The following is a 16362-nucleotide window of genomic DNA, read 5'->3' as shown; positions in this document are numbered from 1 at the left end:
TAGACATTGCATTACCCTATCAGAAAAAAACCCAGGAAAACCAAGACATTTTGAGCTATAGTGAGCCAAGGAGTTATATTAAGCAAGGTGGGGGTTTTAGCTCACTTACCTGCTTGGAGTTACTGTTCACAAAGAAATCCTACAGCCATGGCAGAGGCATGGAAAAGGCAAATAAGATACATGCAGTTCAGAAATCACAGCAACACACAGGAAAGTCAAGGAAATGAGTGACACCGGGTAAGAGGTAATTTATGCCCCAGGAGCAGCAATGAGAGTTGATGAAGGTGAGTCTGGCTGAAGATACACTGACAAGAAGGGTACTAATCAGCACTCAGGTTCGAGAGAGAAGACAGCAGGTGCTATACACAATTTTCAATGGTGGCAAATCAAATTCAGATACGAAAGGGCTTAAAACACCCTCAGAAGAGTTCAAGTTGGGGAAGGAAAAAACATCCTCTTTGAAAGGACCATTGGGCTCCATGTATTTAACATGACAATTGAAGCAGAAAATACAGATCAATTGCCATCAATTTGAGGAAACTACTAACAGCAAAATATATATATTTTTTGAGTGGACAGAATAATCTTCTGTCTTCTTGTGTCATGAGAAAGAATGAAGAAAAGAAAAAAGACAAGTTCAACAACAGGTCAGTAAAACCAACCCTCAGTACTGCTTGAGAATCCAAACAATGCCTGTGCGTGCTCTGGGAGGTATGAGGAAAAAGACAATTTCCAATTAAGAGACAATAAGTGATTCATGGGCTACAGAGTCATTGGTGGTCCTGTCCCCATTGCCTCAGGACGGTTGTTCATGAGACAAGGGCAACAGTCTTTGTTTAAAATAGTTCATAGACTAGATTTGGAGTGAAGAAGGGAAAGAGGAAGAGGTAGTTGACATGTTATGAGAAAGTCACAGCTTTCTTTGCATATTTTTGCCATGATGACATGAATAAAGCTTCGGTGTGCAAAATACACCCCAGCTTTCGGGCCAACTACTTGCACAACCAGCATTTACTCAGCAGATTCCTGAAGGCCTCACTGGTCCCAGCAGCACTGCCAAGGCCAGTTTCACACAGATGAGCTGTTTCACATCATTCTTCGAATGGGAAACAACACGTATCCTCCCCTGGCTCCACCCATACAAGGAGGGATTACTTTTCTGGAATGGCATTTAAAAAAATAAATTGATAACCACACGAAACCTTTCTTTCCTCTGATGTCACAGTTTTATTTTGTCTCTGTTGTAACTGTCAAGTTTTTTCACCCTGAAACTCTTCAGGACTCTTTCCCTGTAAAAGCAGTTTCTCTTTTCAAGAGCAGAAAAAACTCTAGTGTAGTGAACTCCATGAGGTCGTCTTACCCTACTTTTCTTTCTTAAAGAGACAAGCTGCAAGTTGGATTTAGACACCATTCTCCCTGTCTGGCCTTCAAAGAAGAAACTTGTATGAAGGCCTCTGTAACTCATTCGCCCCAAGTTCCCAATGTCAAGAAATTAAGACCTCTGACCTCTACTGTAGTGGGCTACAGAACCAGGCCTCTAGCATTTGCTAGGGATGTGACTTGGGGCTCAGGTTCACTCTCTGTACAATGAGGTAAACAACTGGATTACTATTGTGAGGATTAAATGTGATAATGAAGATATGGTATTTTGTACAGTACCTGTCACATATTTATGAGCTCAACACTTGGAAGCTGTCATACATTACAATTATTTTATCTTTCAAGACAATGATCAAGTCCATTTCTTTGCCTATTGCTCTGGTTCTCAGTTGAGCTGAAGCACAGTTGGTCAAGATCTCCTGTTTATAACCAGCAGCAGCACTAAATGTAACAGTTAATAGCGAAGTAATTTATCTTATCTTTTGCAAGGTGAGGATGAGGAATGCCATGGGAAAGTTTGGCTAATTGGAGGTCTTGAGATTCCCCATTTTTAAGAGTCCTTTACTCATCACATCGTAAATAAAATCACAAAGTTTCTTAGATGGAAATGTTAAAAATAATTATGTTTCCATTTCAAGTAAGTTAATATTCTCTTTGAAACTAAATGATTCACTAATTGGTTTGGGCCAAACATGACAGGACTATCTACATTCGGCTCCACCTAACAGGATGCCTGATTTTTCCAGATGATTTTTGGTATAGGGATTAGGATTTGGAAAATAAATAGGAAATTGGAGCTTGCATTTTCAGGAACCAGTGCTGATAAATTCCTGTAGATAGGGTTTCACCATGTAATAATGACTCACCATTTTATAGACAATGACTTTTACATGAATGGTTCTTAATCTTTTTGAGGTTGAGATCCCTTTGTAATTCTGCTAAAAGCTAGAGATCCCTCTCCAGAGAAATGCATGCACTAATATTTAAATAAAACCCTGTATTTGGTTAACTCTTACCATGTTGTCCAGCTATAGAACCTCTACCTTCTACTGTGGAACTAAGAAAAGCCACTCTTTACAGTTTTTACCTTCTGCCTTCATGTACCATGGCTAAAGATCGAGCTTATTGAATCAATGTCATAAATCATATAATTGTTCAATGTTAGAAACTAGATATACAGAATAACAAAAAACCTAAAAAGAATAAAAAAGGAAATTTCTTTTCCCATCCATAAGATAAATCAGAAGATACCACGGAATATTCCAAATGGGACCCCAAGAATGACCCCAACAACTTGTATACTACATGTTAGCAGGAGAGTCAGATTCTAAGCCTAGGAGAGTTATTATCTTTTGTTCTCTATCAGAGCAGAGAGGCTTTGAGATACTACGTGCTGATAATAGAACTGTGAAGGGGTGTCCCCAGGCAGAGTGAAGAAGAGGAATGGAGACAGCCAGTTGCTCATTTGTTGTGACAGAAATACATGTTCCTTTAGATGTAGTAACTTCATTTTCACTCTACAAACTGCATAGAGATAGGGAGAATGAACTTATAACATCTCAAGATGAAAATTTCCCACAAAATGAAGGTAAATAGTTCAAATGTATCTGAAATAGTGCTAATATGCAATGTGCTACATTATGTGTTAAAATAAGTCTTTTGTGGCTGGCTTAGAAATCATGTGTAATACAGTTTCAGTGAGGAAAAGAGGTTCTGAGGTTTAGGACACTGACTTTTAAATGAACTTCTGGAATGTGAGCAGGGGAATAACTGCATGCTATTAAATTCCATTTCGCGTGGCACATAAGCTTACATATTCAGTTCTGCATGCCTTTGATATTCACACTGGAAAAAAAAATCCTGAATAGAAATGGTCTTGTTCTTAAAACTGGAGTTAAGGACAGTATAAATATCTGTTCAGTTTTTAATGACTCAATATTTCTTATATCAACAGGGCATATCTTGTGTGTGTATGTATATAAACTCTCTCCTAAATGTCATTAATCAGTGTTCACCTAAATTATAATAATCTGAAGCTTAAAAATTTTTTTTCATAATCTTACTCTGTGTAGTGTTCCTATAACATGCACACAGACAATGGTATTCATGTATTCTTTGCCTCTCTGAGAAATTTACTTGGTCACACACTGGCTGAAATCCTGAGAGTTTGGTCAGGGTTATATAACTCTGGAGGGAAGAAAGAGAAGATATCACAGAAAAAAAAAAAAAAAAAGATTCCCAGTATTCATTTGGGAGTAGAAAAGAGAGCAGTTAGAGTGTGATAATAATTATATAGAGCATTGCCAAGATTAAAATGAAAATGCATAGGTTTGTGACATTGCCATTAGTTACAAGGCTAGGGGACATAATGACATAAACCCTGTTTCCTTTATCCTGTGTGTTCCTGACTAGACTGCTTTCATCTTTCAATTTTCTTTCAACATTCAATAAATTCAATGGAATGGTTGAAATTACCTTCACTTGGGAAACACATTTATGGTTTAAAAATTCTCATCTCACATTTTTATACCAAGAGGAGAAACATAACTTGAATCAACTGAGCAAGTGTGTTGAAAATTTTCTCCAGGAAGCACTCTTGGAAATATCACAAATGATTCTACTTACCAGTCTAGAACTTAGTGTTAACTGCAACTGAAATGTTCTGGTCTAGCCTGACTGGCATGACTACTGATTACTTAAACAGCAATTGGTTGCTAGGAGACAATTACCCAATTGCTAGGCTTTCTGCAACCCTGTCTCTTGGAGCTCTTGAGAGCTGTCCACATATTTGTCCCAGAGCATTTTGGCAGCATCCTTCTGCACCTTCTGCTGAAAGGCAGTTAATTATGAGTCTTGTAAACTTGGGTCTTTCAACCACCTGCCTTCACAGTAAACGTGATCCACAAGCTCAGACTTGAATAGCATCATTTGAAATAGATGCTGTTTTCTCTTCCTTTTATTTACTTCTGTAAGTTCCCAAACCTTCATCTTAGGCAACCAGAATGGACCAGTATTAATGACTGAAAATGAAGTAGGGAATCAATGGAATGTGTGATGAGGTCAGAAGATAATTTGAATCTACTGGAAACTGGCTAAAATGTCCTAAAAAGCCCAGAATAAACCTTCCTGGGATATCAGAGAGAGAGTGTGTGTGTGAGAGAGTGGAAGAGGCCTGTTGTGACCATTCTGCAGTGAGTCTGGTCCAAGTACCTGCCATGCAAGAGCTCTCGACACATCCTTTGTTTGTCCCTTGAAAGATACAGTATCTTGCTTTCAACTGGACAATGTCCTAGCTTCTTTTTCTTCATTTTCCTTTATTTGGCATGTATGACATGGCACAAGTTTGCCTTCATACTTTTGTGGGGGCCAGGCTGAGAGCTCCTATTTTGGAGTCATGCTGTCATGGCAGGCAACCACCTGCATTTTTGTACTTTATAAAAATAGCATAAAGGGTACCACAAGGAAGTGTTCCCTCACTTAAGGGAAAATATTCTAGCTAAAAGACATACTAGTTTTCCTTCTCAATTTTAGTCTCATCAAAGGCCATTTTGAAAAAGAAAACCAAAAAATAAGAAAAAGAAAAAGAAAACCCTCAGATGTTGTTTCTCTCCAGCCTCAGTCACTGTTCTCCCTTGGGGCTTGGCAGTTCTGAGACACTCTTTCTTGGGAACCAGGCCAAGCCTCAGCAGACTAGGAAGTCTGCTGCTTGTCTGAGGATGCTCCACCCTGGGCGTGATTCACGCAGAAGGTAAGGGCCTCCCAGTAAAGCCTGAGGAAAGCCCCTGCACAGATGCCTGGCCTCTGCCTCTGTTCAAGGCGCAGTCTGCGCTCCTCCTCAGCCTTTCTCTCCCCCAGTCACTCTTAGAGCTTTTTTCCTTATGCTCTGGGACTCACTTTTCCCCTTCCCAGATTTTCCCATTGACTAAGACCCCACTCCACCTTTTCCTTGTTTTTCTGAGACTCTTGGCACCAGGCCACTTGGCTGTGAACTCTACTAAGATGCCCTCTCGAGGAGTGAGAGGTACCACACCGATGTGACCGGGGCTCACGAAGTGACGCTGCCTCCCTGGCCACATCAAATCGCACGTTCTCATGACTATCTCCTTGCTCACTTTTCAGAAGCGCCGAGGGTCTTGTGTGTCCCATTGCCATCTCCACAGCAGCTCAGCCTTCAGAGCCCCGCTTCTGAATGGATCATGTTCCTGACAGAGTAAAAACTTCCCCCTAGGTTCTATCAAGCTGCCGACTTACAGTCACTTCCCATCTCCCAGACTTTCGAAGATTCCTTCTACTCAACGGCCCTATCACAATGTCCTAGTGTACAGCAGAGGGAGCATATTCAATATCCTGCTGCAAACCATAATGGAAAGGAACATGAAAAAGAATAAATACATGTATAACTGAGTCACTCTGCTGTACGGTAGAAATAAAACACATTGTTAATAAAAGAAAACAAAATTGTCCTAAAAATAAAAAAGGCAGTCCCCTTCTGATAATAACCCCTTGAGATATATAACTAAAACAGCTTCAGAAATGAACACTGGGAGGTAACACTACAAGTTAGGTAATTCTTCTACTAATATCTTCACCTGGTGACCCCTTTGACTAAGCACAAGTGACAAGAAGATAGACTCCTTCCACCAATGGAGACAAGGTTGTAGACACACACCAGAGTGTGATTCTCTCCAACAAGGAGCTTGTATGCCTGCAACATGTACACACATGCACACATGCATGCACACACACACACAGGCACCGAGTCACACATGCAGACCCAAGTGTTGTGCTATTTGCGGGAACATTTCAGGGTAGACCAAACGGCCTAGACTTAAGATGCCCATCACAGCATGGTTAAGACAGATGGCCCAGGGATCATGAACAAGAACATGAACTTCTTAACTGTTTTAGCATCTGGAGGGCACAAGCTCTTACCTGTTGTCTTTGATAAGCAGAGAAAGTTCTCTCCAGGTCTTCAAGATCTAGAACTTTGAAGACTTTTGTATCATCAATTTCGGCCCATACTGTTCCTTCCAGTTTGTTCTGCAAACATCAAGTTAATAAGTGCTGGGGTTTATAGTTAGACACAAAAAGAACAGATGCAGTTATTTTTTTTTTAAAAAGTGCTGCTCTCCCAAATTTTTCGCTTACCAGATGCTCAGAATGAGCTGGCTTTAAATAACTTGTCATTTATTTCAGAAGCTTTATCACTTAAATATCTGAGCTAGTGAGAACCCCGAGTCTATGTGAGAAAATGAAACCATTGGAGAGCCAGGGCTGTCTCCCTGTCAGGGACAACACGGTAGGCTGCTAATGCTGTCCGTGAGATGGCAAATGTGAGCAAATGGCTTACCTCAGGCAGCTTAGACCAGTTGAAGGATTTCAGGGCATTTGTGGGCTGAGGAATGTTCTTCTTCTTGAGTGCCAGACCCAGGGGGGCACCAGGAGGTGGCATGATTCCCCCCAAGGGAGGAGGCCCCGGGGGAGGAGGGGGGCCTCCTGGGGGGAGGGGAGGAGGCGGAGGAGGACCCATTCCGCCTGGCAGAGGTGGAGGTGGTGGGGGAGGGAGGAGAGACCCTGGCAGGGAGGAAGGAAAGGGTCCCCCAGGGGCTCCAGGTGAGGGTACAGCTGGGAGTGAAGTGCAGACAGCCCTCTGAAAAATAAAGATAGGAAAAGGCAAGGTCAGCGGGAGAAGTAAATCCACCTGACGACTTTGAGAGTCCGACACTCTGCCTAACACCTATGTTACAGAGAAATGCACACATCCGAGACTGTGGGCTTCAAGGGGCAGTTGAGTCGAAGGGACGTGTACATGGTGCGCTATGTCTCTCACTGCTGGCACCATCCTCCAGTTTGGTTTTCATGATAACAAGTTTTCATTTTAAGAAGCTGATGTGATCTCCTCACTCTTGTGAGAGGATCTGCATCGGAGAACGAACACCCCCACCCATCTCTGCTAACGCGCAGGCTCAGCAGAGGCAGCAGGTTGTACCACCACTGTGATGGGCCAGGAGGGGGTTCAGGCTCTCTTCCTGCCCACAGGGCTGACTACCTGAGGATGGGGCTCGGGCTGAGGGGGGCACCAGCAGCCGCCCGCCGCGGAGCCCTGGCCCTGGGCCGGGGGTCTTACCCTGCTCAGCTCGTGCAGCTGGGCCGTGAGGTCCGCCACCTGCTGCTTCACTTGCTTGTGCTCGGTGGTCTCTTTTTCCAGTTTCTCTTTCATTTTATTTAAGGTCTGCATCATCTCTTCCTTCTCCTGGGTCTTGGCATCACACTCTCGCTCTTTCTTTTCCAATTTCTGTTGTAACTCATTGTGCTCTACACAGGAAAACAACTGGACATGAAAATGGTGTACTCTTCAAAGCTGAAGCAGTTTTCTCCAAACAGGAAATTGATTGAGGTTGACTGGGAGACTCTTTATTAGGCAAATATCATTCCTCTTCTCCATTGAAGGGAGCAACTCATGGGCTCAATGGTGCTCGTGCTTGGAGGGGGCTTTGGATGAACAACTTTATCAACTACATCTGTAAAAGGCGGAAGAGGCCCTCTAGCCACAATGCCAAAGAGGGGACACAAGCATGGGCAACTATCCGTGGAGGTGAACATTGCCTGCTTGGTATTTAATTCAGAATTCCTGTCCTAGAAATGGCCCTTTAGCCACACTATGGAAAGTAACTATTAACAGGACTTCTTTTCACAACTTAAAAATGGGAACGAGAGAAGGCCAGTGTTCATTAGCTGGGTTTGCTGGCTCATGTCCAACTAGTGGAGGGGCTAAAGGGAGGATACTGCTCTGGGAGGAAGTGCGGCTGCCAGAACCAGGGTTTGTCCCAACATGGACAATGCTCCCAACGTGGAGCCATTGCTCCCACTCCCCTCGAGGGCCCCTTAGACTTGAAGTCCTGTATGCTCCAGCATAACAATTATTAAAATTTGGGAGGGCAAATTTTATCATCTCAGCATTAAACACCTTCGGGGCAGGATTACCTACTGAGCATGAGAACCATAAGAGAAGAAAAATTTTAGCTCTTAGCTGTGGTTCCACTGACTGCCCCAATCCTGCTGTAATGGAACAATGCATCCCATTTTGCATAATGTTTGATTATGCTGCCAACACACCTGCTGACTCTAGCACTGACAAGAGTGATGCTCTTTGAAAAAGAGGACTAATGAGGTTTAGGCTGCACATTCTTATTTCAAATACTTGGTCCCAATCTCCAGTCTTTTTATATCAATAAACCCACTAGAGATAGAACCCACTGGGACAGAGCTACACAGAGTCGGGCTCTGTTTCTGAATTTGATAACACATTTAAAATGCTTGCTTTCTCTGTCTCTTACTTTCTCTCTTCTGCGTCCTCCAAAGTCAGAGTTTGCAGAGAAGGGTTCAAGTCACTAAACTCCTTGGATTTAACAGCCTTGGAGTTAAGATAACCGTCAACCTACATCTACCACTCTACAGATGCTCCCCTGACTTCTTCAGCAACCTAAAAACTACCCCACTGCCTCTCTCTTTCCTTCTTCTGTCTCCATTTCATTCCTCTTTGACAACTTTTTTTTTTCCATTTATTTTTATTAGTTGGAGGCTAATTACAATATTGTAGTGGTTTTTGCCATACATTGACATGAATCAGCCACGGATTTACATGTGTTCCCCATCCTGATCCCCCCTCCCACCTCCCTCTCCATCCCATTGACAACTGTTTAAGACCTGACTTCCTATCACTGGTCATTAGCCTTTGACAAATCTGACCAAGCCTCAGAACCACTTGAGAGACTTTAACATTTCAGAACCCCCAGATCCCATTCCAGGAGTCTATTCTATAGATCAGGGATAGGGCTTAGGAACTTTCCTCTGATTGACCTCAGCCATTTCCTCTAGTACCACCTCAACTGCCTAAATCCTACAAAACTTTCTACCATTTGTTGGTGGTGGTTTAATTGCTAAGTCATGGCCAAGTCTTCAGATGCCATGGACAGTAGCCAGCCAGGCTCCTCTGTCCATGGGATTTCCCAGCAAGAATACTGGAGTCAGTTGTCATTTTTTTCTCCAGGGGATCTTTCTGACCCAGAGATCAAACCCATGTCTCCTGCACTGTAGATGGTCTCCTACGTTGCAAGTGTATGCTTCACTGCAGAGCCGTCAGGGAAGCCCTCTACCATTTATTAGGCAAGTAACAAATGCCAGGCTCTATGCTAAAGTCCTTGTATATTTCATTTAATCTTCACAACAACCCTATTAGGTTCAAGCTTGACTTTGCAGAGACAGACTGAAGGAGTAAAGGACTTAGCCTACTCACATACCAGTCAGGGGCAGACTGAGACTCGGACCCAGAGCCCAGTATGGCACCTGACCTGGCAGCCATTCAGGACATTCCTGCTACATGAATGACTCCCAAGCTTATGTCCTAAGTACTCTCTTCAACTCACACACCTGAGTCTCCGGGCTTCAGGGTATATCCCCAAAACATCACTCATTCATTGACCATCTTCTCTGGTGTAACTCTCTCTTTACCCTACAAGTTAGGGTAAACCAGTGTCTCTATTCTTTCTGTAGCAGTTTCTGGAATTAATTTATAAAAGTGTATGTGCAACCTCACTTATTTAAGACCAATCTTAATTCATATGAGGAACCCATAATATAATAGAACTTCATATTCTGTATTTTCCAGTACCAGTGGTGAGACTGCTTTTCTGCTCAATGGACAAAATGTGATATGAGGAAAGGAAATGCTTCAGCATCTTGTGGACTAGCTTTTCAACACATTGAATATCGGGGCGAGTGCTAGTGTATGTCACTGGTGTGAATGCATCACTTGGATAGGGAAAAGGAAGTCAGTGTCCCAGCAAAATGCAAGAGTAGTGGCCAGGAGTATGACTGTTTTCTCAAAGGGTCCAACTTTAACCTGCTAATTTTGAAGGAGGAGAAAAGTTCCATCCATTCTGTGAGTTGTTGTCATGGTGATGGGCATGACCCCCAAGTTACTTGATGCTAAGTGTTGATATCAAAGACATATTGAGACATTCATCAATAGCTGGCCTGTTAACATTTCATAACATGAACATCTACAATGGTCAGTGATTTTCTGCAGGATTTCTCTTTTTATAACTGGTGCCAAATTAAGGTCAAATGGAGAATTGGACTGCTGAAACCAAGTGGCCTGAACTTTTCTTTCAAAATTCTGGGTAATCCCTGGGTGTCCCTTATTATATTTCTTAAAATCCAGTGTGCATTAAAGAGCAGTTATGGGGAAGGTTGGCATGAATGGTAGTTAAGAAAATCTGAACTAATGAACACTGAACAGCACATGCTTAAAAAAATGCAGATGATTATAATAAAAGGATAAAATATTGAGGAATCAACATGACAACTAAGATAGTCTGATTCAAGAAAAACTAGGCAGACTGCCCTGAAGACATGATGGTGGGAAAAGGCTGTTTATGCACCAATGTCAATAAGAAGCATCAATGCAAATTTCTAAAATATACAGTAAGGAGAGCTGCCCAATAACCATTAACACAACCTCTTTTCTTGTCAGCACCTCATCATTTACCTTTTCTCATTTTTTCTGCTTGTTCTTTCCACTGCTTAACTTCATTTTCATTAACCAACCTGTATAATAGTTAAAGGAGCATTCATTACAAAAAGCACAAAAGACCGACTGCTAAATGCATGCTCTCTAGGTACAAAAATTGTTTAACACAAGGCAAGTCCTCAAGACCCATTTTAAATCCAGAAGTTACACACATATATTACATGTATACATAGAGGAACTCATATCTGACCTCCAGAACACTTTAGTTCTCCCAACTGCTATTTTGAAGTAAGATAAAACAAATGTCTTACATTGTTGCTGTTATCTCAAGGGCAGCAATACAAGAAGCAACTTACATCCGGACGACATTCTTGATATTAAAGTTTTCCAAAGGTGTGGAGTCAGGGTCTTGACCTTTGTCATTCTGAATAACTATTTGCTGTATAATTCTATCCAGGAGTAGCCAGTACTGAACTGTGTTGCCACTTCTCTTGTCTAAACAAGAAAAGAACAGTGGAAATACTTCAAGTGGTTTCAAAACTTTAATGAATATTTTTCAACAGGGGTCACCCACCAGAGTCACAGAACCAGACAGAACCAGGCTAGTAAATACTAGCCTTCCCAAATATCTGGAATCTGGAATCATTGATGATTTACATGATTGAGAGGTACTTTTAATCCCCTTCTACATGTGTTGTAAGGCATATATTTATTTTTAAAATCAAAGTGAGGTATAATTCATTTATTCTGAGAGCTTTATAACACCCCTTAAGCTGTGCAACAACTTTGTTGTTGTTGTTTAGTCACTAAGTCATGTCTGACTCAGACTCCATGGACTGTAGCCCACCAGGCTCCTCGGTCCATGAGGTTTCCTAGGCAAGAATACTGGAATGGGGTGCCATTTCCTTCTCCAGGGATCTTCCGATCCAGGGATCAAACCCGTATCTCCTGCATCTGTAGGCTGGTTCTTTACCACTGAGCCACCAGGGAAGCCCGCAGACACACTGGGCAGTCAAAAACCAAGGTCTGGCATCCCTGGTGTGCACTCAACCTAAGCCATGCTGTTCAGATGACAGAGGCCTCTGAATGATGTCCCCACAGTCACAAACACATGTAAATCACAAACACACTCACAAGGCATTTGGAGGCAGTGGTGCAGGATGGACATGAAGTGAGGGTAAGCTTCACTGTGGGTGAGCCTCTTCCTGGTCAGTTCAAACATCTGAGTAGCACTTTTTGTGTCTATGTGAACCTGTTTCATATAAAAAAGAAATCTAAATCAAGCATTCAAGTTCTTCAATTCCTACAAGGTAAGGTAAGCAAATCCAAGGCAAATAGAGCCTAATCCTGCCACTTAGGTAGCAAAACAGAAATGTGATTTTGCTCTTACATTACACAACTCTATGACACACATCACAATAGGGAAATCTGTGAGCTGCCGAGTCAAAACAGAATAATTGAAAGTATACATACCAGTTCAAATCTTTTGGCAAATTCTAGCTCATCTTCATTTCGGAGCATTTCAAAAAAATCTAAATGCCTGAAAGACAAAGACAATTTACTAAAAGTAGAACATCCTATAAACACAGGCACATAGGAATCAGGACATAAATACTAAGACCTTTCCTAAAATTTAGAGATATCTCTAAAAGAAGAATCACAACAGAATTAAAATGCCTTCCCTTAACTATGTGCTAAGGAATAAAAGACATCATGTATCTCAAATGAGATCATTACGAGAGACAAATCTAAAAGCCTAGGAGGCCTGGCATGTAGAAGACAATTCATAAAAGTTTACAATCCAAAAGCAACCAAATCCAGATTCTACTCACAGAATCTCTTCATGGAAAAATAAGTCCATATAAGTAACTTGCTTGACCACTGAATTAAAGATTACAGAGCAACGGTCATGCCTTTCACTTATTCATACGAATATTTACTGAGCCCCTAACTATTGATACTGGGGATGATTAGTTCTGTGGAGACAAATACATGCAGGTAAAGGGAGTAGAGAATGATGGGGGTGAGGTAAGGTAGAGAATCTGAACACAGTGACTGGAAAAGATCTCGCTGCACAGGAACAAGCAATTTGGACATCTGTGGGACAATCTTTTAATGCTGAGGAAACAGTAGGTGCAAATGCCCTGAGGCACGTCTACATGATCGTAGACTATCAAGCAAAGAAGCATGGTGGAGTGCATGAATGAGGGAGAAGAGTGGTAGAAGGAAAGATCTGAAAACTTACAGGGTATGGTAGAAATCGTAAAATTTGCAGACAAGCAAATGAACAGGGAAGTGGATATTAACATGCACAGAATGTCTATCAAAGATGCCATGTGATTCCACATGTTTTACAGTAACATTTCATAAGAGCCCTTAAAGATAGTGTTGTCATCATCATCACTATTTCTTCAAGTATAAAAACAGTAAGGTTCACAAAAATTGAGTAACTTGATCAGAACACATAGCAAATAGACAGCAGCACTAGGATATGGATTCCCATTTAATCTCAAAACCTACACTAAGTTCTCTACACAATCTGCTGCTTCTTTCATTGAGAAAGTCTTAATTAATAAAAACATCATTACCTGGTCTAACATTTTGGTACAATTTCCTTAGGTCACAAGTAGTTCAGACTGGCACTACACACATGGAAAACACATGAACTATCTCTTGTTGTAACAGTGTGACTTACCTATCTAATGTTGAATTTTCATGTTCCCTTAATTTATCTATTACAGGCTGAATTCCCAACATCAGAAATTCATAGCGAAGATGAAGTCTAAAGTCCAAACTTTCCTGAAAGTAGAAGGGTGATGGAATACTTTTTAAGCTCTTTAGAGAACATACTTGTCAGTATTTTTTTAAAAAATTGTTCTTTAACAATATATGTTTTAGATTGTGACACAGAAGGCTCTTACCACTCCTGCGCCTTGGCTTAGCACTGCATTGATGAAAGACATGATGGCAGTCTTAAGACTCACTTCATCTCGATACCGCCCCGTGCTCTTATCCAAGTCATTAATTAACGTCTGCCAAGGACACAAATGTGAAAACAAAGGACTGAATAGTTACTACCTTACACTCATTTTATTAATTTTTTAATACTCAGAAGTTAATTTTTAAAACCTTGTGTTGAGTCAAAATTACATCGGTCCATAGAAAGCTACCTTTTTTCCTTAAGATTAGCCCTAAAAACTCTACTTTCAAAATTCTTACATTGTATATGTTTATACATACATGTATACAAAGTATTAACACAAAATACTGTGCTTCATTAATTTTGTTTGTCCTGAGTATAAGAAAATGTGGTGACATAGTCTCACTGTTTATATTGATCCTAAATCAAGACTGACAATCTGTAAAATTTTCAGAGAACACCCATTTAGTGGATTGAAAAGTGTATTACATAATGTGTAGAAAGGAGGGAGGGCTACATTTTTAAATTCAGGGCAACAGTCTTCCCTTCTCCACAAGGGATGTGTTCTAACATCCCCAGTGGATGTCTGAAGCCGTGGGTAGTACTGAACCCTATATATACTCCTATACAGACTTTGTTTTTCCTCCACTGACAGCGGGGTGGTGTATAAGTTGTGGGTACTCTAGACAAAGGGATGATTCACATCCTGGGAGGGGCGGAGCAGGATGGCATGAGATTTTATCACATTACTCACAACAGCTGCACAATTTAAAGCTTATGAATTGTTTATTTCTAGAAGTTTCCATTTAATACTTTCAAACAGCAGTTGATCATGGGTCATTAGCACTGTGGAAAGCAAAACTGCAGGTAAGACGGGAGGACTACTGGAAATCCACAACCCCATACGACCAACTACAGAAAGAGTATTCTACTCTACCCAAGAGCACGGAAATACTTGAAGCCACATGTGAATGCTCACCACAGGGGGAAGTTTCAAGTTAGGCACCCTCCCCCCCACCACCACCCAGGGGCCAGGAAAGGCACCTGTCATGAGGCAGGAATGAAGATGTGGCGTGGAAGCACCCACCTGAAAGCGGGTTCTCTCGCTGGCATACTTCTGGTAGTGCAGCATGGCCTGCAGAACCTTCTTGTGGCCCCCGGGAACCAGGCACACAGCGCCCAAGATTTCCAGCACGGCCACCTTCGTCTTAATGTTCTCTGTGCTCAGACTCTGAGCAATAACATTAATACTCTCGGAATGAGCCAGGACATGAGCCCGACCTTGAGAGTTGTTCATTAGCGCCTTTATACATCCTATGAGAGAGGTATGTATTCGAGACTCTGAGGTCTCGTAGTCCATGGTCTTTAGAAAGTTGAGAATACATGACAGGCCATCCAAGTCAATGAATCTGGTTACAAACCTGTCATGAGAAGAAGGTTAAAGTGCATCAGACTTAAGTCTCTTTGGAATTCTTTAATAGCCCTTAAGAGAAAAGTTTAGGGGGGTGGTGGTCAGGAGAAAGTAAGAAGATGTAGTTCCTAAAGTAACAGAAGGCTTACATTGATGAAGTCTTCTTAATTGGAGGCCTCTTCCTTGGCACAGACCCAATGGTCAGGTCTAACCAGAAGTGTGAAAAAAAATCTCCATTTGAGTTAGAAAAGATCTTAGTTGATATAAATAACCACTTAACAGACCTTATAACCATAGGAAACCAGGAACAAGAAGACGCTCAGATATCTGCCTTAGGTTAAAGTCATCTGCTAATCCTGTGTTAGGATAGCATCCAGTCTCCAGGCATGTTTAAGTGTTGACCATTGACTCAAGCATGCCCCACACCAATGACAGTCAAAATGCATCCCTAAACTCCAGAATATTTACTTGCCAAATGATAATTTATTTTCTTAAGGTTTCATAGCAAAGCCCTCCTTTTGTATGACATGCTATATGGAATCCCAATATATAAAACAAATAAAAGCAATACTTGATTACTATATACTAATATTTTTATATTTATAGCACTTATTTACTTTAAAGTCAATCAAAGAGAAAAATTCACAATGTACATCTACAGGTTAAGCCTTTTGAAAAGTTCAAAGTAACAAAACATAGATTACTCCAGAAATTTCCAAACTTATTTAGCCTTGGGCATCCACTAATATCTGAGAATTCGGAACACATATACAGAGGAAAACACAGTTAGGACAGGCTAGAAAACTTCTGTCATACAACTGTACATAATTTTTGAGAAATCAGCAGATTTTTCTTATCATTTTATAATCAAATATAGGGAATCTTTATTTTCCAGTCATTTCATCCAACCATGTGACCAAGAAAGATCTAGCCAAGCTTCATTCATAGCACTTGTTCTAATGAAATGCACCTGTAAGCACCCCCATATCCTACCAAAACTTAAAGGCATTAATAAAGGTGTGGGAGGCATACAGTAGATGATAATCCATCTTTTATAACAGTTTTACTGAGCAATAACTCACATGCCATAAAATCCATACTTTCAAAATTATAATTCAG

The 16362-nt window shown here is 41.2% G+C and overlaps 1 protein-coding gene across 1 annotated transcript in view; it reads right to left on the bottom strand.

Moving 5' to 3' along the window:
• Positions 1–16362, bottom strand: part of DAAM1 (dishevelled associated activator of morphogenesis 1) — a 178279-nt gene that overhangs the window by 31573 nt on the left and 130344 nt on the right. Inside the window, 10 exon segments of the mRNA XM_043472208.1 lie at positions 6313–6420; positions 6731–7030; positions 7508–7695; positions 10931–10989; positions 11269–11407; positions 12047–12164; positions 12386–12452; positions 13608–13711; positions 13834–13944; positions 14920–15253. Coding sequence (XP_043328143.1) covers positions 6313–6420; positions 6731–7030; positions 7508–7695; positions 10931–10989; positions 11269–11407; positions 12047–12164; positions 12386–12452; positions 13608–13711; positions 13834–13944; positions 14920–15253 — 1528 coding nt within the window.

The sequence above is a fragment of the Cervus canadensis genome, chromosome 6 (assembly GCF_019320065.1).
Source record: "Cervus canadensis isolate Bull #8, Minnesota chromosome 6, ASM1932006v1, whole genome shotgun sequence".
Classification (NCBI taxonomy): Eukaryota; Metazoa; Chordata; class Mammalia; order Artiodactyla; family Cervidae; genus Cervus; species Cervus canadensis.
The sequence above is the reverse complement of the archived record's forward strand: the minus strand, read 5'-3'. Positions and strand labels throughout refer to the sequence as shown.